At 38.1% G+C, this 26,304-nt stretch overlaps 1 protein-coding gene across 4 annotated transcripts in view; it reads left to right on the top strand.

Annotated features, from left to right (window-relative positions):
* The first annotated feature begins 1,495 nt into the window (after positions 1-1,495).
* The window catches only part of CMC1 (C-X9-C motif containing 1), a 42,645-nt gene continuing 17,836 nt past the window's right edge, over positions 1,496-26,304 (top strand). Inside the window, exons 1-2 of one of the 4 annotated variants that reach the window (XM_075745750.1) lie at positions 1,502-1,659; positions 13,458-13,550. In XM_075745750.1, coding sequence (XP_075601865.1) covers positions 1,635-1,659; positions 13,458-13,550 — 118 coding nt within the window. In that variant the 5' untranslated portion in view covers positions 1,502-1,634. Of the gene's footprint in view, positions 1,660-12,200; positions 12,352-13,457; positions 13,551-24,589; positions 24,672-26,304 lie in introns of those variants that run through there. The other 3 variants (XM_075745751.1, XM_075745753.1, XM_075745752.1) reach the window with 3 other exon arrangements.

The raw sequence follows: 26,304 nt of genomic DNA, 5'->3' as shown, positions 1-26,304 counted from the left end.
ATTTTGCATCACTTGTTTTTCTTGGGGTTTATTTCTGTCCTTTTGTTATTTTCCTTTTCATTACAATTTATTATTACTACTTTCTTATTTTATTTCAATTATTGAACTGTTCTTAACTCAACCCATGAGTTTTCTCACTTTTACCCTTCCAATTCTCTTCTCCCTCATCCCACTGGAGGGGGGAGGGGAGTGAGCAAGTGGCTGTGTGGTGCTTAGTTGCAGGCTGGGGTTAAACCATGTAACAATGCAGGGTATCGGAGGAAATGCTGTATTTAGAAGAATTTTTGCAGCCTTATGTAAGAGGCTGTGTGGCAATTTCTCCCAGGTTTTTTATTCCTTATTTCATTTCTGGAAGTGGTCAACCTTGCCTCATGCCACTAATGACTGATGAAAAGACTGGTCAGTTAAATATACTACAGACTTAGTAATAAATGACACCACCAGAATAATTTCTCTGCCGCTAAAGTATACTTCACATATGTCTCAATGCTTAGTTACATGGGCAGAACACTCAGTTAAATTAGTCATTTTTAACAGTACTAAGCTTTTAGTGACACTATCCAAAAAAAGCATTTTGCATTTTTTCTATAGACCTCCCAATTTGTGTAAGTTTTTTGTGAGCAACTGCACTGTTCTTCAAATTTTGCCTTAAAACCTGCAGCTTTTTAATAACCAGACAGCCACTAGCCCATATTCATTCCTCTATAGCATATCAAAAGCATCTGTTTGACCTTTTGATCGCTAGCATTTATTATGCAACATTTTACATGGCAAGGTCCTTCTTTTACAATGCTTGAAAAAAACCACAGGACCCTGACATAATATAAAATGAGAGATACTTGGAACCCTTGATGCTGAGCTGCACAAGTAGAAATAAAAAAGAAAAAAAAGCTGTTAAGCAACTGAGGTATGGAGCAACCCAACTTCCCCATTTCACTACGCTGACCACCATGTCAAAAGGATTTTCCATAACAATATTTTCCCTGAGTTTCTGGTAGGACACTACATTTCCCAATTCCTCTGTCACCTCAACATCTGTCACAGGAACATGGTCCCAGAGACTTAGAGACAGGAGAGAGGGCCTCTTGCCCATACACTTGGAAGCCCTTTTTACAGGGTAGAAAGCAACTAATCAATAAAAATGACCACCACTGTAATTCTCATTTTCCACTTCAGGACCTTGCTGCAGAAACCTCAAGACACCTCAAGGGCTCCCTTGACTCCGGAGACTGCGACACCGGCAGTCCTGTCAGAGGCTGCATCCACACAGAAGTTTGCAAGTTAACTAACTACCGAGTTAGCTGTTGCTCTCCGCACCCGGACCTGCGAGGACACCTCAGTCCCGAGGGCGGGAAGGCAGCTCTACGGCACCGCACCACGGCACCGCACCGGCCGCCCGACCCACGCCCGTGCGCATGCGCGCAGACGCCCACACCCACCCCGCGGCTCATCTTGCACATGCGCTTTGTCCTCCTCCATCTGCTCTCAACACCCTTCACCTTGCGCGCGCCCGCCCCCGGTCTCTGCCCGGTACGGAGAGGAGGGGGTGGGGCTCGGGTGCACCGCGCCTGCGCGGCAGGAGGCGGGGGTGAACGCGCAGTGTGCGCAGCTGCCGCCGCAGCGTGGAGCCGCCGATGGAGCCTCCCCCTGGCGCAGCAGGTAGGGGCGGCCGCCGCACGGCAGTTCGCACGTGCAGCGAGGGGGAGGGGAGCGGCGGCGGCGGCGCGCCCTCCTGCCCGCCCCCCCCCAACTCCTTCCCGCCGCCGCCGCCTCGGCCCGCGGGTGCCGCCGCCCGCCCCGCCAGGGCTTCCTGTGGGAAATCCCCAACGCTTTTTCCGCTGCCCCCTCGCACACGCCGGCGAGGAGAGCGGGCTGGGCTGGGGCGGGTGCCGGAAGGGCCGACCTGAGGGACTCGGCCTGCCCTCCTCGAGCCTCGGCGGGCTGCCGCCCCGCCCGCAGCGGGGTCCCGTCGCCCTCCGGGCAGCGCTTTCCCCGCCGCGTCCTCCCGCCGTCCCTCCAGCCGCGGTTGTGACCCCCAGCGGCAAGACGCGGCGCCCGACCTCACCTCAGCGGCGGTGTAGGCGGCTCCGGAGCGTCGAGGTGCCCGCGGGGCCTTGCCGCCACCCGGCCTGCTGTGCTCTGCCGGCCTGGGGAACACATGTAAAGGCAAAATACTAAGGTTGTGTGGTCTTCAGCTTCGTGTTACCCAGAGCTTGTCCAAACGGTTACAGCTGCATATCCCCAGGAGTGAATTTAAGCCCATGTCCTTACACCCACGCCATTTTCACTCACCCGCCCAGTTCCTGAGGCAGGTGCCTTCGGCAGGGTGCATTGGTGTTAAAAGGCCAGTCCTCCGGAGGAGCGAACCCAGCAAGGCGTTGGTAGGCTTCAACTAACACAAGGTGTTGAGACACCTGTAAGTTTGTGGTGAACTGTAGTGGTGGTGACTGCACCTTGGTCCATGTGGCCTGTGGCTGTTGCCTTCAAGAGGTGAAGGGTGCCAGCCAAAGTCAAGCTCTCAGTTTCTGATGGAAACCTGTTGTGGGCCTTGCTCTTCAGGCCTGCAAACAAGGCATTCATAGAGTAAGCAAGTTCTGGTTTTCTTGATCATATCATCTAAGCGTTGATTTGTTATTAATTTAAGAAAATGTTATAGAACTTACCACTACATTTCAAGTAGTGGTTGTTCATCTACAGCATAATTTTGCTTCCTGGTTGTCCTTTGGAAAAAGTTTGGTTATTATATTAGCTTAATTCAAGCTATTGTGCATTCAGTGTATAGCAATAAGGATGGCTCCAGCCACTGAAGTTCATCAGCGTTCTGCTTCCCTATTTATGTCTATAATGACATTATATGCCACTCCTAATCCATGTTGTAGATGTGTGTCAGCTGTGGTAGGGCTGCTGAGGATGTACGTGCTATGTGACACCAATACTGAGATTCATCTGCTGAATAGTGACATTCCTTACTGACACCTGAATCTGCTACCTTGCTATCCAGTATCTCTTGCTTACCTCTTCCTCACCACCAGTCCCTGGCTGTTACGGCTCTGTTGAAAACCTCAGAACTAAAAGCAGAGACGTCTAAGTGAGGTTGTAGAGAAACTGGAACAATAGCTGCAAGAGGTGTGATCTGCCCTGTTCATATCAGTAAGGTGTTAACTCAGATACCTCAGTGTGGTAGTTTTAATGTCATCGTTAACTGCTTTTTGGCTCGCGTAGGATAAAAAGGGAGAATCACAAATTAGTAAATCGTTAACTGTGACTGATGCTTCATTTTATGTTTACAAAAGACATTCTTATGGCTTTGCTAGGCAGTAGGAAGCAAATATCAAGGAATCCTCTAAAAAGCTCAGAATGTAGAACCTGTGAATTATGTCATGATTTGTATGGGAGGAGTTTTTTGACAGCCACAGTTTGGGAAGGAACTGTGGCTGTGTCATTAAGTGATTACATCCAGTAAATAAATTGGTATATAAATCTGTTGACAAAATTTATGTTGTGCTGTTTTCTTCTGTCCTTCTTTGGAATGAACGTGCTACAGCCCAGCACTGAAGTTGATTTTTTGTATGCTGCGCTTCCAAAACTCTGTTGGGTGCTCTTTTTCAGTAGTAGAGGTCATGGGTTATTAGAAAGTTCGTTTTATTTTTAACATGCACTTGGTTACAGCTGTCATTTTCAGATGGTGATGTCTGGATCCCTAGTTGAAGATTCATGAATGTGTAAAGAGAAAAGTAGGGTTATTGACAGTAGCTAAGACACACAGTACAGCTTTTGGTACCTATCTTGGACGTTTTGGAGGGGTCTTAAAACAAGGGAGTTGAAGACTGATTTCCTAATTTTCCTAAGCTACTTAAAATGTCTGTTTCTTACGGTCATGTGGAAATCTAGGTTGTTCAATATAGCAGCAATATATCAGTGGAAGGAGAGAATTGGGCTAGCAGAATGGTTGTGACTTGTTTCAAAGTGGCATGGGCGATGAGACAGAGCTGGAAGAATATACTGAAAAGAATAAAATTACAGCTTTGAAAGCATGAAAAGAAAAAATAGTGGGAGGTAAAGCAATATTGAATTTAAAGGACAAAAATATATAAGTAAAAGGAAGAAAAGTTTCAGCTTTTAATAAAACTTATTTTAGATAATATTTGTGATTAAGAACATAAGTTGCTACCATCAAGAGGGGAGTTGAATGAATATGACCTTTTTGATATTCCTAGTGTCTTTGACCTGTGTTGGGAACATGAAGGGAAAAAATAATTGTGATTTCCTGAAGTTGTTGAACACTGCATTTTTAGAGAACTGTTCTGGGAAAAGAAGTGAAAAATGAAAGATGTATTGGGTCGTTCCAATGAGTTTTATAATACTGAGTGGTTTGAAAGGATTCTTTAGAGTTTAAAATCCAGATTAACATTTGCAATCCTTGTCTTAATGTAGCCAAAAGGCTTTCAGCCTTCTCTTTCTATCAGAACACCTCATGCTCTGCAACTTTTGAAAACACTTGTGTGTTTTGATCATATCCATGATGTTAGTTTTTAAGGTCTTCATTCATTTGTATTATACATAGTGATTGTTCATTAAATACATAGATACAGAAACCAAAGGTAGGCATTGTTTTTTCTTGTCTCTTAATCCTTACTTCCAGTTAAAAAAAAAAAAAAAGGCAGGAGGAATGACATTCAGTGCTGTTATTCAAGATACTTGCTCTTAATTTGTATGTGCTGTTTGTTTCTTGGAATGAAGGGTGTAAATTGTATCTTGAAAGGAGTGGTTAAACAGCTAAATATTCAAGACCTCAATGAGTTTGGGCAGATTTTTTTAATGAAACTTTTGTTTGTGATTTACATTGTTTTTCTTTACACCTTGTCACACAGTTCTGAAAATTAGTGAAGAGGAGCATGTAGTGCTGTAGTTACCTGTTAGTGTTATTGGTCATGGTGGGAAATCTTAGGTGGTTAGCATCTCCTCGTGTAATAACTGGGGGATTTCATTAGTGGTTAGATTTTTCTTCATCCCCTCTTCATCCAGATGCTGGGTACTTTACTCTTTCTATATAGGTTTTACTTGTTACTCATCTCTTTTTTCTGATGTAAATTATTGCACAGTTCTTGAGGTCACTGTGTAACTCTATTTTTTTTGTGTTCTGTTTGGTTTATGTACTTCAGATAGTTTGTGATTTTTGCAGGACCTTTATTTCTTACTCCAGGTGGAAGTAAGCAGTAAATTCTTGGACAACATCCACTGTTAGGTAGAAAGGGCATAAAAAAAAAAAAAAAGGATTGTACACTTGAGACTGGTTTAAGACAAGTGGTGCTCAAAAGTTTGGACTTTGCTTAAAAAACATGGAACCCTATGTGTAGGAATCCAGTAATATATGTGCTGTTACTATATTTTCACTGTCCCAGAAAAAAAACCAAAATGTGTATTTGGTTACTGAAATACTGCTGCGTGTTGTCTTTAAGTGACAAAAAGTTGCATTCAGTTACCAAGTGAAGCATTCGGAAGCTTTACATTGATGGAATTCAGGCTGGCTGTGCTATTTTAGTCCTTGGCTGGTCCACGGCCCTAGTTGTTTTGTGCATTTTTCTGGAATCCTCATCTACACTTGTCAGAAGGAATTTGAGGTGGGGTGTTCACCTGAGTAGCTCACACCCTAATTTTTCCTAACTGGCAGGTCTGTCATACTTGAACAGTAGTTCAGGCTAGCTGTAATGAACCTGCATTATTTTCAGTAGTAAATATTAAGCCCTGATCTGTAATTAATTCTTCGGGCACTGTAACTGGCTTTGCTGTGTGATTAAGAGTGTAAAAAAACTCTCCTTGTGTCAAAAATCTTCACAAGCAACTTCAGGCTTGGCTTTACTTATTACTCACTGGATGTACAAGCATTTGCAGTCTGCATGTAATTAACAAATAAGTGTGCTTTGTTGAGTCTCCTTTTCCTTTTCTTTCCAGATATTACAGTCTTGCTGTAATATAGCCATTGTTCATTTTTAGCAAACAGGCTTGTCAATATTCTCGTAATCCAGTACTACCATATTGCAAGAACACAAGCCCCAAAGCAAAATGTAAGATAACAAATTCAGCCAGTGAAAAAGGTGAAAATTGACTTTGAGGTGATGATAGAATGGTGAGAAGTTAAAGCTTTGGAAATTTTCCCTGGTGGTGTCATCCCTGTACTCCATCTTAATTTAAAATGATGTCTGTATTAGATAGAAAGATCTCAACATCTGTAACTTTTTAAATACAAAGAAATTTATTCGTATACACTTAAAGAAGAAAAAATGGTTGCTGTGTAGAGAAGCTGCACTGATCAGCCTCTTTTGCTTTTAAATCAGGGTTTCAGGTTATTAAGTATGTTGTTTCACTTGGATTGTAACACTTCCGTCACTTTACGTTGCCCTTCTATACTTTAAAACCTTAGTAGAGAGCAAAGTACTTAAGACTCTAGTTGTATGCAAACACCTATGTGCAAATGAAATTACCACACTCAGTAGCATTTCACCTATGCATAAAGGTGTTTGGTCCTGGTCCCTCGTCAGTCAGTTCGCATTGGATGTTTTTGACTGATAAAATCCATTGCCTTTAAGAGGACATTGAATGTTTTTTTGTTCCCGAGGTTACAAAGCAGTATGCTGAAACTATTTGTTGCTTTGGCCCCATGAACCTCTTGGCAGTAAGGGCACAGGAGCCCCCTCACAAGCTACAGGATTGGGTACTTAAAGTATGAATTACATTGATAGATAAAATTACAATTGTCAGAAAAAAACTTAGATTTTTAGAAACGTATGTTTATCTCTAAATTAATTTGTTCTGATGTGTGACTTAGTGTTTTCAAATAGAGGTTTTAAGTAGTTGACAATATATTAATTGATACAGACTTTATTGATAACTGTTTTTATGATGCACATATGCACAAATGATTTCACATGGATTAATGTAAGATTGGCAACTTTTATTTAATACAAAGTGGATAAGCTAGGCAGAATAAAGGAAATGAAAATTTTTAGTTGAATGCATTCTTTTCCTGGAGGAGTAGTAAATTATAATTATCTTTGCCTATTCAAAACACTGTTACAAGTACACTAAAATAAATCAGAAATGGTTTTTGAAAAAATTTAACCTCTAGAGCCAATAGTCTGATTGATGAAAGGAAGGTTTGCCAATAAGCATGCAATTAACACTGTGCTGCTACTTCTGTTATTAATAAAAGTGTACTTTCTCAGTGCAGTTTTATAATTAGTTCATAGGCAAGTGTTTTAAAACAAAACTTTGTGATGAAACTGAGTATTTATAGCACAGAAATAATTTTTACCAAATGATACGAAAAATAACTAAATCCCCCAAATTAATGCACTTATGTAAATTAGCTATGAACTTGTTATTCATTCTTCAGCTCATCTTAACTGTAAGTGTTGTTTATACTATAGGTCTGCATATGGAAAAAACGAGAGAATGGCTGGTAAACTCCAGTTTAGTAGGCTCACCACAGATGAAGGCAAGACTTTCCTTTCCAGGAAAAGAGCTGTCTTACACTTCTTTAGAGTGGAGAGTTTCTTTAAATGTGGTGTAAGCTAAAGAATGGGAATTCTGCATGTTTCTGTTTGTTTTTCCTCCCTTTGACTGTAGTAATTCTGTTTCTACTGCTGAAGTTTTCATTAATACTTTTTCAAGTTTTATTTCTTAGCTTAAAAAACAAAGACATTTTAGAAATCTCTTCACTGACAACTGCTTATCTTTGATGGCAGCTGGTAGGAAAAAACATAGTAAGGTGTATTTAAAAAAACAAAAGTCCCTTTTATGTTTCCACATTTCTGAACAAATGCCTCAAAATAATAAAAGTGATTGTTTAAAAGTGTTTATATTTTGAAGAGTGTTGTATTTTTTAACTTGGATTCTTGAACATTGACTGAACTTTCTACAGCATTTTTGCTAGTAAATAACTATCTATAAGTTGATATAACTGGGACTTCAAGAAAAACATGAGGTATAACAGTTGCTAATGAAGATGTTAAAAACTTACTAAAGCTTTCTCTGTTCTTCATACATACTGTGATTCTTATTGAAATAGCTATAATATTTAAAGTACTACCTTGAGCTATTTTTTTAAGATGTGCATAGATAAAGTGAATGAAGAAAATCCAAATTACAGGTTGTATAATGAGAAATGCATGTTTCAAAAACTTTTACTGGAATCGCTTGACTCTTGGCTTCCTCTTGAATGCAGAAGGTATGAGGCTTCTGTAAATATCTGGGTAGACAAGTTTTCAACTTTTTCTCAACTTTTCTGAGTAATCTGTGTCCTTACTACCTGATGTCATGAGGGAGATGAAAGCAGAGCTACCAGCAGGACATAGTGCAAAAGGGTGAATAAGTAGCTTACTGGTAGTGTTGAATGAAGAGGGGAGATGATACAACTATTCTCAGGACAGTCTTCTAGGAAAGCTTTTGTCTTGGTATCCCCTTTTTATGATAGTCTTCTAACTAATATGACAAGCTGCTATAGTCCCTTTTGTTATTAGGACTATACAGCACCGTTGTGTTTAATTCCCTCCTTGTCTTCTTAAAGGTCTGCTGCCTAAAGCACAGGTCTACACCGTAGTCCTCTTTCTTGAGGCCTTTCTGGATCCTGTGGTCAGAGGCTAGGAAGCCAGGAGACTATTTGTTTTCCCAAAATGTTTTTGTCATTTGTTTTCCCAGCTTCCATATGGAGTAAATTTGATGTGTATTCTGTGCTGTTCTAGTGATTGTGACGTTCTTGTCCGTATTGATTCGTTTCCTGATTTTTTTGGTAATTTTTACAAAAATAATGAAAACCGTTAAACCAAATGGCTGTGGTCCTTGACCTTCCATGACAATAAGTAGCTTTTGCAGCTGAGGGTTTTGATCAACCACAGAAAGCTATTACAATTGTAGTCTTGTGCCCTACATATGGTATGCAACCAGAGAACCATTTCAAGCATTGAGATTTACCAAAACCCACAGATGGTATTTGTAAAAAAAAAAAAAAAAAAAAAAAAAAAAGGTTTAAAATGTTTTCTTAGTGTTTTGCTCAATAGCAGGATATCTCCCAGTTTAGTAATCTGTCTCTTGTTCCTTTAATGCCTCACACTGGGCTGAGGTGGTGTGGAAAACAATTTCTCTTTCACAGAGATACTCTCTTTTCTGTAGTTTCTTCCCCTTCTGCCTTTTTTTTTCTGGAAACTGCAAGCTTACAACCTCTGTACTGGTTCTTCATCCTCTGTTCCTTGTTGCCATAAGAAGTGGCAGCATTCTGGAGTGTGCTGATCTCTGTCTTTACTAAACATTCAGTAGTTTCACTACACAGATTCCTTGGCTGTAGTCTTATTCACATTTTCAAGGAGCTAGTGACATAGACGCTGTAACACCTGCAACCCTGCATTTGGTTTTAATTTTGGCTTAACTTCTGTGTACATTTTTACAAAATACTTAGTTTTTACTGTTAATTGTATTTAGCCTGCTTTTTGTAACCTTTAGTCAATTAGCTTGTATTTATCCATCTGTCCCTTGTAATGTTTGAAGTTACTAGGAAATTTCCACAGAACACAAGGTAAAGGTAGAATCTCAGAGTATTCAGTTACTCTAACAAACATGCCCGAGTTTTGGCTGGCAGGGGGAGAAGGAAAAGGTGCTGCTAACATTTGTCTGGCCCTCAGGAAGCTGAGAGGCACCGTGTTCTTCTTGCTTCGCTTTGCAGCCAGAAGGCCAGGATCATCTCAAACAGCCTACCCAGAAGACCCAGCAAAGTTTGTGGAGGATGAGGGTGGGGACCAAAGGTATCAGCTTTCAAATGCGGGAGGCAAACTGTAGGAAAACATATTTCTTGCTTGTCTGGGGATAATTTTATTGATAGATAAAACAGTAGTAGGTCTGTTTTAATGCAGATTCTTCTGTAGGGACAAGTATACAGCAAATCTGGTATTAGAGTAAGAGTTATCTTTCTTAGTGCAGAATAGTGAACTTTCAAACAGGGAAAAAAGTACTTATTCTAGAAACTGTAATATAGTTGAAAAAAGGCAAAAGGAAATGATGGTTTCACATCATGGCTGTCTCATGTTTTTTGATGAAGTCTTGCTTCTGAGGTGTTGTTGCTTTGAAAGTTCTCACCATATATGTTACTGCAGAGCTGATTAGCTTGGATTGATCATGATCTCCTCGCAAGGGCTTATACATTGGTATCAGAAATGCAGTGACTCTACATGTAAACATATTTTTCTAGCCGGTACCTGGTATTGTTAATATTTGTGCCTTACTTTAATATTTTGTGTAAATGCTAGAGATACCAGCTTCAGTAAAATGTTTTAAAATCCTTGAAGGAAAATCACTGTAATTGTGATTGTGTAGAATCAAGAAAGAATGTTAAAATACTTAAGACGATACAATTGAAACTCATAAGTAGATGCAGTAGTGCCCAAACTGAACATCTGCATTCTAGCTGTTTGGAGAGATGATTGCACCCAGATGGCTTAAAGGACCTCCTAGACGTTATAAAATGATTTGAATTGCTTGTGCTTTTCATGGTTTAAAAACTGATACTGATCAACAAACTTTCTTTTAAAATCTGTATATGAGATTATAAGTGGTCTTTATTCCTGTTTTCTTTATACCGTTGAATAATTATCTTTGAATTACTGGCGTAGCTCTCTTCTGATTTTTCACACTGGACACTGCCCTGTGTCCTCATGTGCCCTCTCCTTCCTGCACTTTCAGCCTCCACAGGTTTGACAACATGGGACTAAAATGAGGGAGTTTGCCTGGAGCACAGCTCTGTCATGGTTCTGGTTGAGCCGGTGTTAACACCAGTATAGCTACTTCTTGCTGTCAGTCTTATGCTCTTTTCCCTTTGAATAATCAAACAGAAAATTGGGTTCTTAAGCTAAGATAAAACCCAAAAATCCTTTTTGACTGTTCTGGGCTAGCAGGGAGACTTTTGGGGGTTTTTTTTGGACCCTTGTCCTGTTTCCTTTCTAGCCTTCAGTTGCATTCCTATCCCACTTTGGGTGGCTGATCCTTACGTTGGAGACCCTGTGTGCTTTGTTGTTGTGGAAACTGGATGCTTCTAGCCACCTCTGCCAGTGGGGGAAGCCCATCTGCCCTTCCCAGGCCCTGAAGACTTCTGTGCTACCTGCTACGTTTCCATGTATGCTGGGGTATAAAAGTTAGATGAATTAATTATTAGAACTCTGATAAGTAGATCTAGTTACTTCAAAGCATAAATCAGCTGAGAAGCACTTTCTTGCATGTATTTGAGTTACTTTTCTGTCTTGAACTGGTCACTCCCTGTGTGGTGAAGTGTGTAATAGTGCTGATGTGATGGGGTGAACAAGGGCAATGGGGGACTTCCCTTTTGGTGACAGCTAGCAACCCACTTGCTTATCTGTATCCACATTCATAGATCAGTTTAGTTTCTGTTTGTTGTAAGCACCAGTATAACCAATTTAAACAAAAGAGGGGGGGAAGCTTAGGCTGTAATTTGAACCAGTTGTGCTCATGACAGTTCAGTCCTCCTTCTTGTCCTAGTCTCATGCAGTTCCCTGTCATGGGCCATTTTTGCAGTTATATAGTGAACTAGATGGGAGAACTTATCTAGGTGAAAAATTGACTGGCAAGAAATTTATTTACCTTTAAACCAAATTAACTTCCCCTTTCAGTTTACCACTGGGCTTCAGAGCACATCTGTGTGGGCAGAGGGAAGAGGGTGTCATAGGGATTGGGAGAGGGCAGGACTGCTGCAGAGCCACATTGCTTTCACTGAAGTTAGTAGAGCTGAGGCACGTAGCCTGTGCTGCTGTTTCGTGCCATGTCATTTGGCTGAACTGATTTGTCCTTTTTAAAAAGGACAAGCTTAAAAGTTATGACAGCTTTGTGATGTCTGTAGCATAATAAATGCTTGGTACAGTAATTGCACTGATATTCTGCAGAAAGTTAAAATGAAGAATATTTAGTTGTAATTATTTTTTCTCAGTCATGAAAATCAGAGCATAGAAGCAAATCTAAGTCATGAGCTATTTGTGTTTGGTACTTTCGTTGTATTTACAGAAGACACTTTGTTTTCCTTTTTTTGCTGTAGAAATTCCAAGTAAGAAATTTTTGAGGGGAAATGTCTTTATTTCAGATTGTGTATATTGCTCATTGTAATCCTCTGTTTTCTTGCCAGATTCCCCATGTAATATCACGTATGCAATACTGTGTAACCTCATAATGTAACCTCATAGCATGAGGAAACTTTGAAAGATGATGACTTAAAACTGACTAGAGAAATATTAGTCTCTGTTGCCTTTTGATCTAGAAGTAACTGAAGATACTCTGAAAAATAGTGTTTGAAAGCAGTAGGTAACTTAAATTCTACTTCTTTCCTTAATTTTAATACATTGCACTTTTAATTTCTTTCATTTCATCTAGATTTTTTAATAAACAATTATAAAATGAAATTATTTTCACTCAAAATAACAGTCTATCTGACCAAGTTTTCATAATGTGAGCATCACACCTGATGCTATTCTGAAGCATAATATCAGCATCAAAGGGTGACTAAATAGTGTGCTTGAGGAGGAAAACCAGGTATTTGGTATAACTGTGTTGGACTATGCAATATTCTGAACAAAGATCCTTTAAAGGGTTTTTAACTCAGAAGCTATGAAGTAAAAAGCTGTGCTTGATAAATTTTTATCCCTTTGTTTTGAAGACAGTGGATTTGGAAGTGCAGTTTTTTTTTTCCTGGATGATCTGTGTTGTTTAACTATTCAAAATCACTAGCTGTATGCAGAGTACTGAATTCTGTTTTGAGACAACTGAAAGCAAACTGCAACTGTACTTTTAAGTGCAGAATTCAGGCACCAGCATTTGTTTGTGTTAAGTTGAATTTCTCAGTGAAAAAACTCCTTGGTTCTACATTGAAGAGGCTTCTTAGTGTGGTGTAGTTGTTTTTGTTTTTTTTTTAAAGAACTGAAGTCTTCCGCATAGGAATACAAATTTCAGGTTGTGCTCTAATATGTGCTATATTTTTCAGCTTTGTGACGGTGAGTAAAAAAGCCAGTTTATACAGATAACGTACATAGAAAAAAAATATTAGTATCCTGAAATAAAAGTAATTTTCAACTTTTGTGCAATCTGTATGCAAACCTTTATTTAGTAAGGCAGAAATTACAATGTGCTGTCAGAATTTTCACCTTTGTTTTTGATTCATTGTGCACATTGAGCAGAACAGAAATATTCAGGGTATTGCTCATATGTATCTGAGTAATTTTAGATCTTGGGCTTTCCTGCCTTGTGATCTGTGTGGTCCTTCCATAGTACTTTATGCTGTTAATTTGTGACAGTTTTAGTATTCTAGTCTATGTTATGTAAACAATGCTGTTATTTCTGTAGATTGACTTTGTCTGATGTATAGATAAGAAAAAAAATTTTTTTTAATATTTTTGTTTTTTTCACTCTTGCAGAAAATTCTAAGCTGAGACATGTAGAAAAAGATGTTTTGATTCCACAAATAATGAGGGAGCGAGCCAAGGAGCTGTGTTCAGATGAAGTGCGAGGTAAGAGTCAAATATTCGTTGGGAGGTCAGATGTATTCACATTTGTGCTCTGAATATAATCCTTGGTTTTGAAGTCAAGTAGTCAGAGAATTAATATGTATGATCTGCATCTTATCTGTTCACTGTGAAACCAGTAGTAAAGCGCATAAATCTGCCGTGTTGGCTTTGGCTGCTTGGTGATGTGAACTACTTTCCAAAATGGCTTGTTCTTGAGGGCTGTGGAATTTAGTATAATTAATATAAAATTTTCCACATCTCGATCTAGACTATGTGATGATGGAGCAACACAAAAGTTACTATATTCCTTTACATGATATTTGATATATTAGATAAATGGAATTGCCTCATGTGAGCCTTCAGTTAGGGCCTCCCTCATTATGATAAATTTATTTAAATATTCTCAACTAACTGCATCCTTTCCCTGCCCCAGTGTTTTAGTGATACATGCACTTAAACACACACGTGTTATTAGACTGATGTTGAAATAGAATGATGCAGTCCCCTTTTGCATGTTTTCATTTTCTTTTGAAAGGTACCGGACAATAACTCTTTATAGTTGGGTATCACCACTTCTTCTGAAACCCAACTGTTCATATATTTCTGGAAGAAGTCTAGAACTTTTTGAAGTGACAGAAAGATAAAGCTACTTATGTATAGGTTAGCTGAGAATGTTGCTGTAAGAGGGATGTAAGAATAGAAAAAAAAAATTAGGCCACAGAATTATTCTTCACAAGTAGCATGCTTTCAGGAGAGGGCACTTGCCTCTTGTCATCTAGATTTGTGCTCTCTAAACCTTTTTGATTGTGCACCCCAAAAAAAATTTTCTGAGCACGCAATCCCTATATGTGTATATTTATTTATAAATTATATACATATTCCACTGTACTAGTATATTATTTACATTATAAAACACAAAAATAGAAATTAAAAATGGATGAGATAAAAATGAAATAAACAGTACTTTAAAATAATTTTTATGTTATTTGTCAATGGTGCAAACCTCTTTTTGCTCTAAAAATATTAATGATATTTTTATTGAGAGCTATATGGTTAAATATTATTCATTGTTTTTAAAAATCGTTGTTAAACACTTTGTGATACAGCAATTCAAAGTCCTGGTTCTAAGTTCAGTTTATTTCCGTACTTGGTTTTGATGGGTGTCATAGCTGAAAAAGATACCTCACAAAGATGCGTAGCTCCCGCTGGAAGAAGTGCATCGTTGCCTGCGCTTACTAAATCATGATACTCATTTTTCAATCCCATCCCCCAATTATGGAAAGGTTTTTCTTGAAAATGGGCTGATAAATGACCATCTTCCCTGATGCCAAACTAATTGGAAGGTGTTGCACATTTATACTTTTAACAAATAGGTTCAAAATCCACTGAAACTCTCATTGGGAAGACTTTTAAATAGGTGAGAAAATTCTGCTTCTATCCTCTTAAAGTGTACAGATATGAGAGGTTTTTATAGGTGACATATTTACATTGTTTTGGTTTGGTTTTGTTACACAAAAAACACATAAGGAGGGGAACATATCCAAACATCTGTTTTCAAAATGCTGTCTCCATAGCTCAAGTTTCTTTTGAAAAGCAGTTACTTGCTCAGTCATTGTTAAAACGTCACCTTCACCTTGAAGGGACACATTAAGTGTGTTCATTTTTTGGAAATATCTGCTAGGTAGCAAACTCCTCACAGCCACCTGTCATCACCAGAAAGGTCCACAAATTTGGAACACTTGTCTTTTCGTAAAAGAAAAATGCGTAAAGTTTGACAACTCATTTAAGTACTTTGCCACAAGATAACCAGCAAACCTCTGTGTGGTGCAAGAGATTTCCATAGTCCCTCCCCCTCTCATTACAAACTCTGGTAAAGATTTTACTAGTTGAAGGGATTGATTCTGTAAAGTCAACCACATCAGTGTCGTCCTGTAGCACTTTCTGCACTTCTGGCTCCAATTTCATTGCTGCAATAGCTCACCTATGAGTGATGCAGTGAAGGAGTTTCATCTCTGTAACCTTACCCTGGGATCCCTTTTTTATTCCAGTCAAAGCAGCCGCTCCATCAGTGGTTATACTTGCACAGTTTTTCCATAGAACATTGGTTTTTATTAAAGAAGCCATTTCCCATGGAGAATGTATCTTCTGCAGTAGATCTCTCTTGTGTGGCTCACAAAAAAAAATAATTCTTCATGCATTTCATTATTGAAAGTCAAATATCATAATCTGAGAGAAGTTAGAAACATCTGCAATTTCATCTAAGTGTACAGCAAACCTCCCACACTGTGTAATTTGTTCTAATACTTGTTTCTTCAAATCTTCAGCAGTGTCTTCTGTGCACCTTCCAACAGTATATACTGACAAAGGAGTGTGTTGTACTTTGTTGCCACATTGTTTTGCCTGTATTATTTCAATGATTTTTACTGTGGCAGGAAGAACAAATGTTTCCCCAGTGGTATGTGGCTTTTTGACTTTTACCTAAGAAACTTCAAAGGAGGCTTCTAGACATTTATCATTAGGTTTAGAGTCAAGTCTAGTTAAAGTGGACCAGTATATTTTCAAGCAGCTGCTTTTAGGGGTTCCCCAAAAGACATAAAGGAGTAGTGTTATAATAATTTTGAGATGAGTAAGTGGGGAAAAAGAGTTGGGAATATCTGCCAAAGGAAAGTGGCAGCACATGACAGGTAACTTCCAGTGCTGCCAGAAGGACTTAATAAACCTTCTTTTCATTTGAATGATAGTTGAATCATTTTTAATTTGAACTCTGTACCTGTTGGGGAAAAATAATGAAGAGGAAAAGCAATTACAATAGTGTGAGTCATTGAAAGAGGATGTCAGTTATTTTGAGAGCATGCTATTTGTATAATATTCTTTGGGGTAGACCAAAGGGGAGTGGGCGAGTGTGTAGGGGGTGTGTGTGTTTTTTCTCCTCTGAACTTCCTCTGTGTAAGATGAGGACTACTGGTTTCAGCATCTTAATTTTCTCTGGCAGCAACCAGTATTGGAGATTCTTGAGCTGTGAGTTGTGGACCATTCTCTTGAAGCTTCTCCGTGTTTTTACCTCCATAAATTTTAAAGCAAAATGCTTTTTTTTTTTTTAAATATTTTTGTGGTGTTAGGCAAAACTATAATTTTTTTTGTTCTTTTTCCTGAATAGTGGTAAGTTGTGTGTCTTTAGGAAAATGAGGTTTGTGGATGCATCTCTCTCCCCCTCATTCCTCTGTCACCTGTAAGCCAGCTTTGATCAAATTGTGTAGAAGTTAGAGATGGAAACTGAATATTTCCGATGCATTTTTTCTGATCGAACAGACAAGCTAAACCTACATTCATGTCCCTATTAAAAAATAGGTGGTAGCATCACTTCAGTTATTTTGTTGTACACCTTTTATTCTGGACAGGGGCTAGAGATCGAACCACGGGTAATAAAGCTTAAGCAGTTTTGTGAACAGGAGAATTTATCATCTCTTAAATCTCTTGTGAAATTATTCCTGGAATAAATTTGTCTTGTTAGTGCACAGGGATAGGTGTTAATCAGAGTAAATAGGCTATGCTTTTTATGCTGTAAACAATTATAAGCCATGAATGTAAGCTGTGTAATTAAGTAATCAAAACTCCTGCGAGCGGTTTGTGTGCTACAGAGTGCACACATGTGCATGATACTGTGCTGTTTACATTAAGTGGCATAGCTACTCATTTAACTTGCTTTCAGTGTAGTATTTTTCTGTTTTATGTTAATTTTGTTTGAACAACTATTAATATACCTTTGTTTCATTCTGTCTTTAGGAAATTGTGGTAAATGCATTGGTAATATAGGAAACAAAGCTATTCTACAAATATGGGCTTTTTACAATTTACTTGATCGTGCTGGGTTCATATCTGTCCCTATGGGGAGCCCCTATACATTCAATAGTGCTCTGCGTGAGCACGGGGGTCCATCTGTATACAGTCCGTTACCTTAGCCTGCAGCTATACCACCTAGAGCTGTGTGCTTATCAGAGCTAATAATGCAAGTAGTGACAGCCTGTCCAGCACGTGTTCAAGAGCCATCTAGGGAAAATAAACCCCAAGGGTTAAAAAATAAATAAAAAATAAAGGTTTTGTTAACTCAGGAGGTGATCCTGCTACCCCTGGCATGGTTAAATCGGTGACCTATTGCTGTGCTCGGGTGTTAGCGTACCAGAGTACCTTAGGGATGAAATAACAATGAAAATGTGTCCATCTGATAATTTTTAAGAACAATTAAATATTGTGCCTGGTCGTATTTCATTTTACTTTGAACTTTTTTCAGATTGTTCCAGTATACTTCTTGTGTGTTGCACGTTTCTCAAGAATTTAGTACATCTTAGTTGCAGAATAATTTCTGTGTGTTTAAGACATTCAAGCACTTTTTCAGTGACAATGGATATATTTGTTATTTTGTTAAGAGGGTAAACATGCTTTCTGCAAAACAGTAGTCAATTTTCCATGACCGTTATGTAAATATGCTTTATTGTGTTAATATTCATGCATTGTATGTATGTGAAATTCTGGGCTATTATAAGAGTATCAAAAGTGTCATAAAAAACAAGCAAATGGAACCCCCCCCAACATTATCATACAGGAACTTTTAACTGTATTTGTGCTAACTGTAGCATGAGTTTGAAATAATAATAAATCTATGTATTTCTTTATCTATGTGTCCTTGGCATATAAAAATACATGCTTTCAAACTGAAGTAGCTAAAAGGAGTACTTATTTGCCATTGACTCATCCATTGCTTTTATGAAATAATTTAAGCAAACTGTTTTCCTTTAAAATTGTGAAGTGTTAGGCTTTAATTTCCAGTTATAAAATTTATACTTGATTAAACTTATTTAAAGCAAAATCATAGCAAATTTCAGGAACCTGAATTTAGCATTTGTCATCCAAAGGGTTATCTTTAGCTTATCAAAACTTATGTAGTTTCATTTGGTTGTGCTGTGCTTTCCATGAATCCTCTGTGCTCTTAAACAAGAGACAAGTGTTAAAAACCTGCAAGAACTTTTGTTGATCTCAGTCGTATCCACAGAAATGTTTGTTCCATTTCTTAAGAGCACTTATTCTGCTATTCAGAGTTACCCATTCTGAAATTTTTAACTTGATTGGTTTAGGTAGAGAAGAACCATTGAAGACAAATACACAAACAGTAGTACTTTAAGGATTGTACACTCAGTTCAGTTTGATTTTGGGTTACTTGGCTTGGAAGGTAAAACCAGAAGCAGCTGACTAACTTGGACAGGTTGCAGGTTTGGACTCTGAGGAAGTTTGGCTTAAGTTGAGATCACAAAAAGAAAGTGCTAGATCATTGAGTCTGTCATGAGACCATAATTTTGTATTATATTTGTTGTATTTGCTTTGTCTGTTTTTTGTATTGTAAAGCAATTTCTCCCCACAATCTTAGTTGACAGGAGAAAAACAATCTTGCTCCAGAGACAAAAGAGTTTAGTTCTAAACTTTTTTCTGCTAGATTTTGTTGTCTACTACTGGTACTTGGTCTGGATTTGCACCTTTAAAGGTCACCAAGAGTGACTTTCAAATGTCTTCTGTAATTGTGACTCATTTGTAAGGCTCCTGGATTCATGTGAGAAACTGAGCTACACGCTTTTCAGAGTGACTACAGGGATAGGTAGTTCAAATCAACCTGGATCTGCCATTAGGAAGGTGGTCAAGTAGGAAACAGTTTGGATGATTGAAGACCTGATCCTGCCTGTGACTCTGCAAATAAGAATGTCCCCATCTCATTTGAAGCTTGTTGTGGGAGATACCCATTTGACCAAAATGACAAGTTGTTCTGTTGCTTTTTTTTTTTTTTTTTTTTTTAATGGGAGGGATAGAAAAGGGGGAATGTGTCCACCTGTGCTGAGTTGAGGACCTTCCCTGGAGCAAACTGTTATGTTGATTCTGTTGGCTGTAGGAAGTAGGTAATTAGGGCAACTGGATTTACGTTGCTGAAGAAACCTCTTAAGATATTTGGCAAGGCCTTAAAAATGGTTTGGAAAGTGTGGCTGGAAAAGGACATTTCCAAGCAGCCACCCTCCTCCCATTCTCCAGTTTCCCCATTAGCCCTCTCCTCCTCAGGGCTCATGTTGATACTTAGTGAAAATGATGGGATGCAACACTACTGCAGGCTTCTCTACAGTAGAGCATGACCAGTGTCAACCAGAGTTTTGATGATGTGCAGTTACTCAACAGTCCTGTCACTGACATTACCTCTGTCCCCGTAGGGGCCACCTGCTCTAGACTATGACCCTTACACCTGACACATCAAGGCCCATAAAACTGAAGAGATTTCTGATTGAACTGCATGTGATGCTGCACATTTAAATGCCCAAGCACACCTTTAGATAGTACTTTTTCGAAAAAAGTCTTGTTATATATACTTTCGTATCAGAAATGCAGATAATGAAATGTGTGAAATAATTAGCAAATTTCAGCTTGATGTTACTCAGTGGTGTTGCTCACTTTCCTTTGTACTGCAGGCCGGGTTCTGTTAATAGATGCAAACCCTTGCCGAATGCTGGGGGAGGATTAACCTGTTGGTACCTATAGTCATGGTTCTGAGGTTGATACTGGCAGATGCTAAGACTGATAGTAGTGGGAAATTACATGACAGCTTACATTTAAAAATTTTTGATGAGTCTTGTTTTCTTGAAGCAAATTAAAACTAAACTCACCATTTATAACTGAACTTTGCTCATCTGCTTTGCCTCATTGTGAAAATACAGTCCTTACAAATTTTTAAAACTCACATATTTTAGGAGTATCTGGGAATATAGTGATCTCCCAATTGACCAAAGCAAAAAAGATCAAGTAACTGATAAAAATCAATGTGTTAACATGACAGCTCTTGGAAACTCTTTTTTAATTGAGCTGCTGTGACCAGAAATTGCTTAAATGTGCTTGTGTAGATGTTGTTCAGAGTTTGATGGAAAGCTTGAGAGGTTACATGGGAGGAATCATAGATTTTATGACTGGAAATAGCCCTCTTTTATGAGAATGAAAAAAGAATGCTGCCTTATTGCCTTCAACTTCATTTTCATGAGATGAAGGTTAATATAATTTGAGAACATAAGTTCAATCCAGTGACAAAACTGCAGGTGGAGAAGAAGAGAAAAATGTTATCCTCTGCTGCTGTATTTATTATCTGAATATTAAAGTACATTATAGTCATATTGTGTGTAACCCCATGACCATATATGAAGCTGTTGAGATTACTCTTGTAAATGTTGTGTTGTCAGTTATTTACATTCTTTTAGATTGTTTTGATAGTGTACAGCTATATTTAGTATTGGTAATAAATTACTAGGTATTTTTCTCTGGTTAGCGTTTCTCGAGAGTAAGATGCTGGATTTTTATATGATGTTCTTGTTTGTGCACAATAGCCATTATTTTGGAAAAATGATTCAGCTCTATATATTTCCAATGAATACTTACTCTCACCATGTTTAATTATGTGAATTAATACAATCTCTAGAGGGATTATGGTATATTGAGCTTTGCTCCAACAAACTGAGCAGAGAGAACAGCTATATGTAAATTACAATTTGAAGAAAAGAGATCCTAGATCTCATGGTCTTTTTTTAATTATATTTACAGCATTAACTACGCTAAGCTAATTTAGGGGATTTTATAGAAAAGAAATATGAGAGCATATTGTGTTGCTTGGTGATGGAAATTTAAGTGTTCTAACTAGTGTTAGGACTTTGAAGAAAATGTTTGGGGAGGGAACTTACCCTATTTGAATTTTTTTTTTTTCCTCTCTCCTTGCCTTCCATGTCATTTCAACCCAGCTGATGACAAGAAATGGGTCAGACTGCTAGCTTTACCACTGCAACTTAGTTGTGTGTTTTTTTTTTTTTATTAGGGAATGGAACAGCTTTTACAGGGACAAAGAGAAATGAAATCACTTTCAGTGAAAGAAAGAGGCCTCATTATAGCCACCAACAGCAGTTATTGACAGCTACACTTCCTATTAACAAGGAGCATTTAAGAGTTTGGCTGTTGGATCTTTGGACTTGATCTAATTTGCTAGCATTAATTAGTTTCTTTTGAGCACAGACACTTGGTGCTCACAGCTATAGATTTGGAGGACTAATTAGGACAGAAAATTGAACAGAATGGGGTAAGGCATTAACCTTCAACCATTACCAGCTGGGGCTCTGATAAAGACCACAGAGTCCAAATGCTCCTATTCACGCAAAGAGTACTCTAATGAATATCAATTTCAGCCAGGTTGCCATATCCTACAAGCACTGTCTTAATTTTGATTCTTTTACCTGGTAGAGATTTTTATGTATAGATATTAAAGTGATATTGGTAGTTCGGAGCTCATAGATGACAACCTTGATAGGTTACATATATTCTGTCCAGTCTTTCAATTTGGTTTTCTCAAGTTAGCGATTTTATTGGTTTCCAGTTAAGATCCTGAATTTCAAATTGTTTTCCTTGTCCAGCAAAAATGTATTAGCATAGCATAGATTAATTACATGATGTTAACAAATGCTGGTTTAAATAGAGGATGCCTGCATGTTTTTTGGATTATTGTAGTACATGGTAGTAATATCCATGACGAGCACTGACTGAGCTAACTGCTGAAGGTTGAACAATAGGGTTGCTTCTTCTGCAGCTTTTATGATGAGATACAATTATTATATCGTGGACTTAAGTTGGTGATGCAGTTCTAGAAGGAAAACCGTTCTTTCAGACTGTGGATTGATAGTGCTTTTACATCTGCAGAATGAAAGAACTTTAACTGTATATAAGGAAAGGAGAAAAACAATTGCCTTTGTCCTTTTGTACCATTTCTTGGATTATTGGAAGTGTTGGACTTGAAACTAAGATCCAAGATCGTTGGTTGTTTCTACCCTTTAGTGATATCACTACTCCCTGACAAACTCCCCATCAATTCTGGATCATTGCTTCTCTCTTCATGTGACTTCTGTACCTGGAAATTCCTTGCCCAGTGATGAGAAAAGTGTAAAAGTCTTCTTTGACATCCTTTCTTCAGACTTGTTTCTTTCAGGAAGGATGCTAGCATTAATGTATATCCTGTGACTTTCAAAGAATTGAATCTGTTTGCGTTATGTCTGGTGTTGAGCTCTTTGAGGCTATGATTGCCTTCTGTGCTCCAATTATTTCCAGTGCTCCACGGATAAACTCTGTACTGTTAGTCTGAATAGCTGGTTCCATGTCTTAGTGTCCTGGTTAGGTCGATTTGACACAAGATGTGAAAATAGAGAAATACAAACTTGCCTGTAGCTACTGATCTTGGGATATTTCGTGGTATTTAGATCAGTCTTTATAGAACTGCTTTTGCTGAGTGTCTGTAGAGTGAGTGTCCGTAGGGCAGCAGCCAGTGGATAGAGCATACATGGTCAAGTTCTCCCAACAAAAGAGGGGACACTAGGGTGCTTATTATTGCAGCTTCTTACTAATACTAGGTTTGTATCTTTTCCTAGGTATTATATACAGTATTCGCTGATTCTCCTAGTTTTCTTTCCCAGGTGACATGTTTTGATTCTTCTGTGTCAGTCATTCTTACTGCCAGCAAGTGAGGGCATTCTTGGAATTCTGTAGGGTTCTTTTTGTATCCATTCATTGATGGGGGTGATAACCTACAGATACCATAGCTTATATATTAGAGTGTTACAGTATTGTATTACTGTGGCATAGTTGCACATAGCGATGCATTGTTTGTGGCAGTACATGTGATTTATGGTAACTTATTTTAACTGCATGTCCTTAATGATGTATTAAGTAGTTGCTTTGCAATTTTGGATTATAAAACCCTCTTAGATACTACATTCAACAGTAACACAGTTAGCACTTTGTGTAAATACATCTAATACTTTTAAGAGGTCATGCTATATTCCCTTTGCATGTGTATAAATATTTATATTGTATATGAATTATGAATATTACCCTGGGGTTACTTTCACACAGAAAATAGGTTATTTTTCAACTGTTGAAGTCAGAATGTGTTGTGTAGATACCGTTAGGTTCAGCAGTGGAAAACAGAACTTATCTGGTCAAAAAGTAGCTACTGTGTATTCAGAAATACAATAAATAGTAAGCTTTCAAATAGCCTACAAGCAGTGTATTGACCTTGTAAAGAACCCTAAGGTAGTAGGGGAAAACTTATTTCCACTGTTCCTTAGAAAACGTATGAAGTTAGCAAGTGTATTTGCCAAAGAAAATTGCTCATCCAAATCACAAAAACTGAAATGAAGCATTAATTCCAGTTGAGCTAAACGAGAATCAGAATAATAGTTGCAGGTTCATCTAATCCTGTAGACTGGAGAGCTATACCTGTTGTACATATCTTTGTATGGAATATTATGAGTCAGCAGAGCCAGTCAAAAAAAAGGGCAGGAATCACGTCAGGCAATAGGGGAATGCAAGTTAAAGTTGAAATACAGTTTGGCGAACAAAGACACTTTCAACAAGATGTGGTGGTTTAAGTGTTCTTCATGCGTTTTGGTGTTCTGGAAACATCAGAGTGCGTTTAATGAAATCCCAAATTTTCATCCCATTTTGAGATGAAAACATTTGAAACTTTTTCTGTGTGGAACAGTTGTTCTAAAGATTGCTTAGCTTAAATTGTCCCTCTGGCACTTACTCTTTCATATAGAAGTTAATGGATCCTGTGGTAGCAACACGGACAATGCACAACTTTTTTTAAAGTAGAAACAATGTTGTCTGTTGCTGAGTAAAACCACATTCTTGTACGTTATTGTTCAGGTCCTTTTAGTAATGGCAACAAAAAATAACCTCCCTCTTTTCCACCCCCAAATTTAGTTTTGTTGCTATTGTAATTGTTTTCCAGTAGTTGTCTCTGTGGTGCTGTATGGAAAAAGAGTAGGGAGATCTGTGCTCTGAAGAGTGTTCTACTTACAAGTCTGATGCTTGAGAAGGGAGTAAAGGCTACAGTAATAAAAGGTCATAAAACACTTCTGCTCTATTGTCATCCCTCTGAATTTTATTTTTAACAGTTTATCACCCTCAAAAATATGAAGAAAGGAACCTTGCAGAAAAGAGTGCCTGAAATGTGTGCTGCCTAAGATCAGGATAGATACCTTCACATGAAGTGTAAGCATATGACAGAAGGTGAGAAGTATTTTGCATGAGTAATCAAGAGCTGCAGAGCTGGTCAGAGGATGTAGAAGGGGATGGACAAAGAATACTAGAACTGTACAGAGCATTGGAGGTATGGATGAGGCTTTAAATTTATAAACAGGGAGCAAGAAAAACAATTTAGCTGCTGTATTCTAGATATGAGAGGGATACTAGTAAAGGATTTGAAAGGAATCACATAAAGGATGGAAGGTAATCATTCTGTTGGGATAATGAGTAGGAAAGGAACTTAAATTAGGAATTTTAAAGAAAATAGCGTAGGAGAAGCAGTACATGAAAATTTCCCTTGGATGGAGTAAACAAATTCTTCTCTTGATATCCACTGTATTGGTAAGGACTTGAAATAGTTGTAGGGAATTTTGGACTTTAATGATGGTATTAAGGGATCTGTCTTCTCACCTTTTTCCTAAAATGAGTTTAAAGAAAGGTTTCTTTAAGTTTGAAATGCCTTTTTTCACTTCTGATAGTCAAGTTCAGGATTTCCTTATATGCATTTTATCACATATAATGTCTTACACTTTATAGCCTTCTTTCTTCCTGTCAGTGATCCAGAATCTCTCAAGGAGGTATCTAGTCATCATTCTTCTTCCCCCTCTTCGATGTAACCTGAATATAAAGAAATATAAATTCATCATTACACTTGCATACCAGGCTTGATACAGGTCTTGCTTTATTTCTTGGTGACAGAAATATCCTATGCGCTTTGCTGTAATGGGATGTTCGTGAAGTTGGTGAAAAAGCACTGCAAAGATGCGGCTTGAGATGTAATCTCACCTGTGGCTGTGAGACTGTCAATGTAACCTTTTAAAAGTTACTTTATGGAGAGACAGCTTACGTTGGCAAAAAAGACTTCTGAATGCTGTTATTTAATATGTGGGAAATGTATAGGAAATGTATAATGTGGAAGCACATAGGAGAGAGCTGAAAGCAGGACTTCTTGATGCAATCTAGACTGGTCTAACCATGCTTTAATAGCATGAGCTTCAGTTCTATAAAGAGATTGTCAAGCCTCAGTGCTGTAGAAAATTATGTCTGTGTTGGAGGGCACATTTGGCAAGCCTAAGAGGAATGCAGGGCTGGAAAGGACTTTGAGAAGACACTTTGGGCCATTGTCTTCTCTTTTGGCCATATCTAGTCTGCCTGTGTTTGTCCTGTAATCTGACTAATGTTGCAGCTTGTGTAGACGGGCTGTTCCAATGCTTAGTTATTTTTTTACTGTTCAAAGAATTTTTTTTTTTTGTTGTTCTCAAGTTTTGGGTTTTTTTTAATGTCTAAACTAAGTTTTCTTTGTATATCAAGCTATTTATGTTCTCAGACATTGGGCAGATTCCTGGTAGTGGTCTGAATAAAAGCAGAACTTTGAATGGAAGAAATAGGACAATCTGTTTTATCTAAAAAAGGCAAAAAGGGGAAAAAGAAAAGGGAAAATAAAAGGCTTGTTTGGTAACCATCCTGGAAAAGCATTGCTATTGCTGAGTCCCTGAGATTGCTTAGGGAAGGTGTCACACCCTGAGATTCCAGAGTTGTTTTGAGGAGCATGGTAAATTTAAGACAAAACCCCCAAGAAACCTTAATATCACAACGTAAAAAAATGACTTCTAAATTT

The sequence above is a fragment of the Balearica regulorum genome, chromosome 2, assembly GCF_011004875.1.
Source record: "Balearica regulorum gibbericeps isolate bBalReg1 chromosome 2, bBalReg1.pri, whole genome shotgun sequence".
Classification (NCBI taxonomy): domain Eukaryota; kingdom Metazoa; phylum Chordata; class Aves; order Gruiformes; family Gruidae; genus Balearica; species Balearica regulorum.
This window is presented reverse-complemented; position numbering and strand designations above follow the sequence as displayed.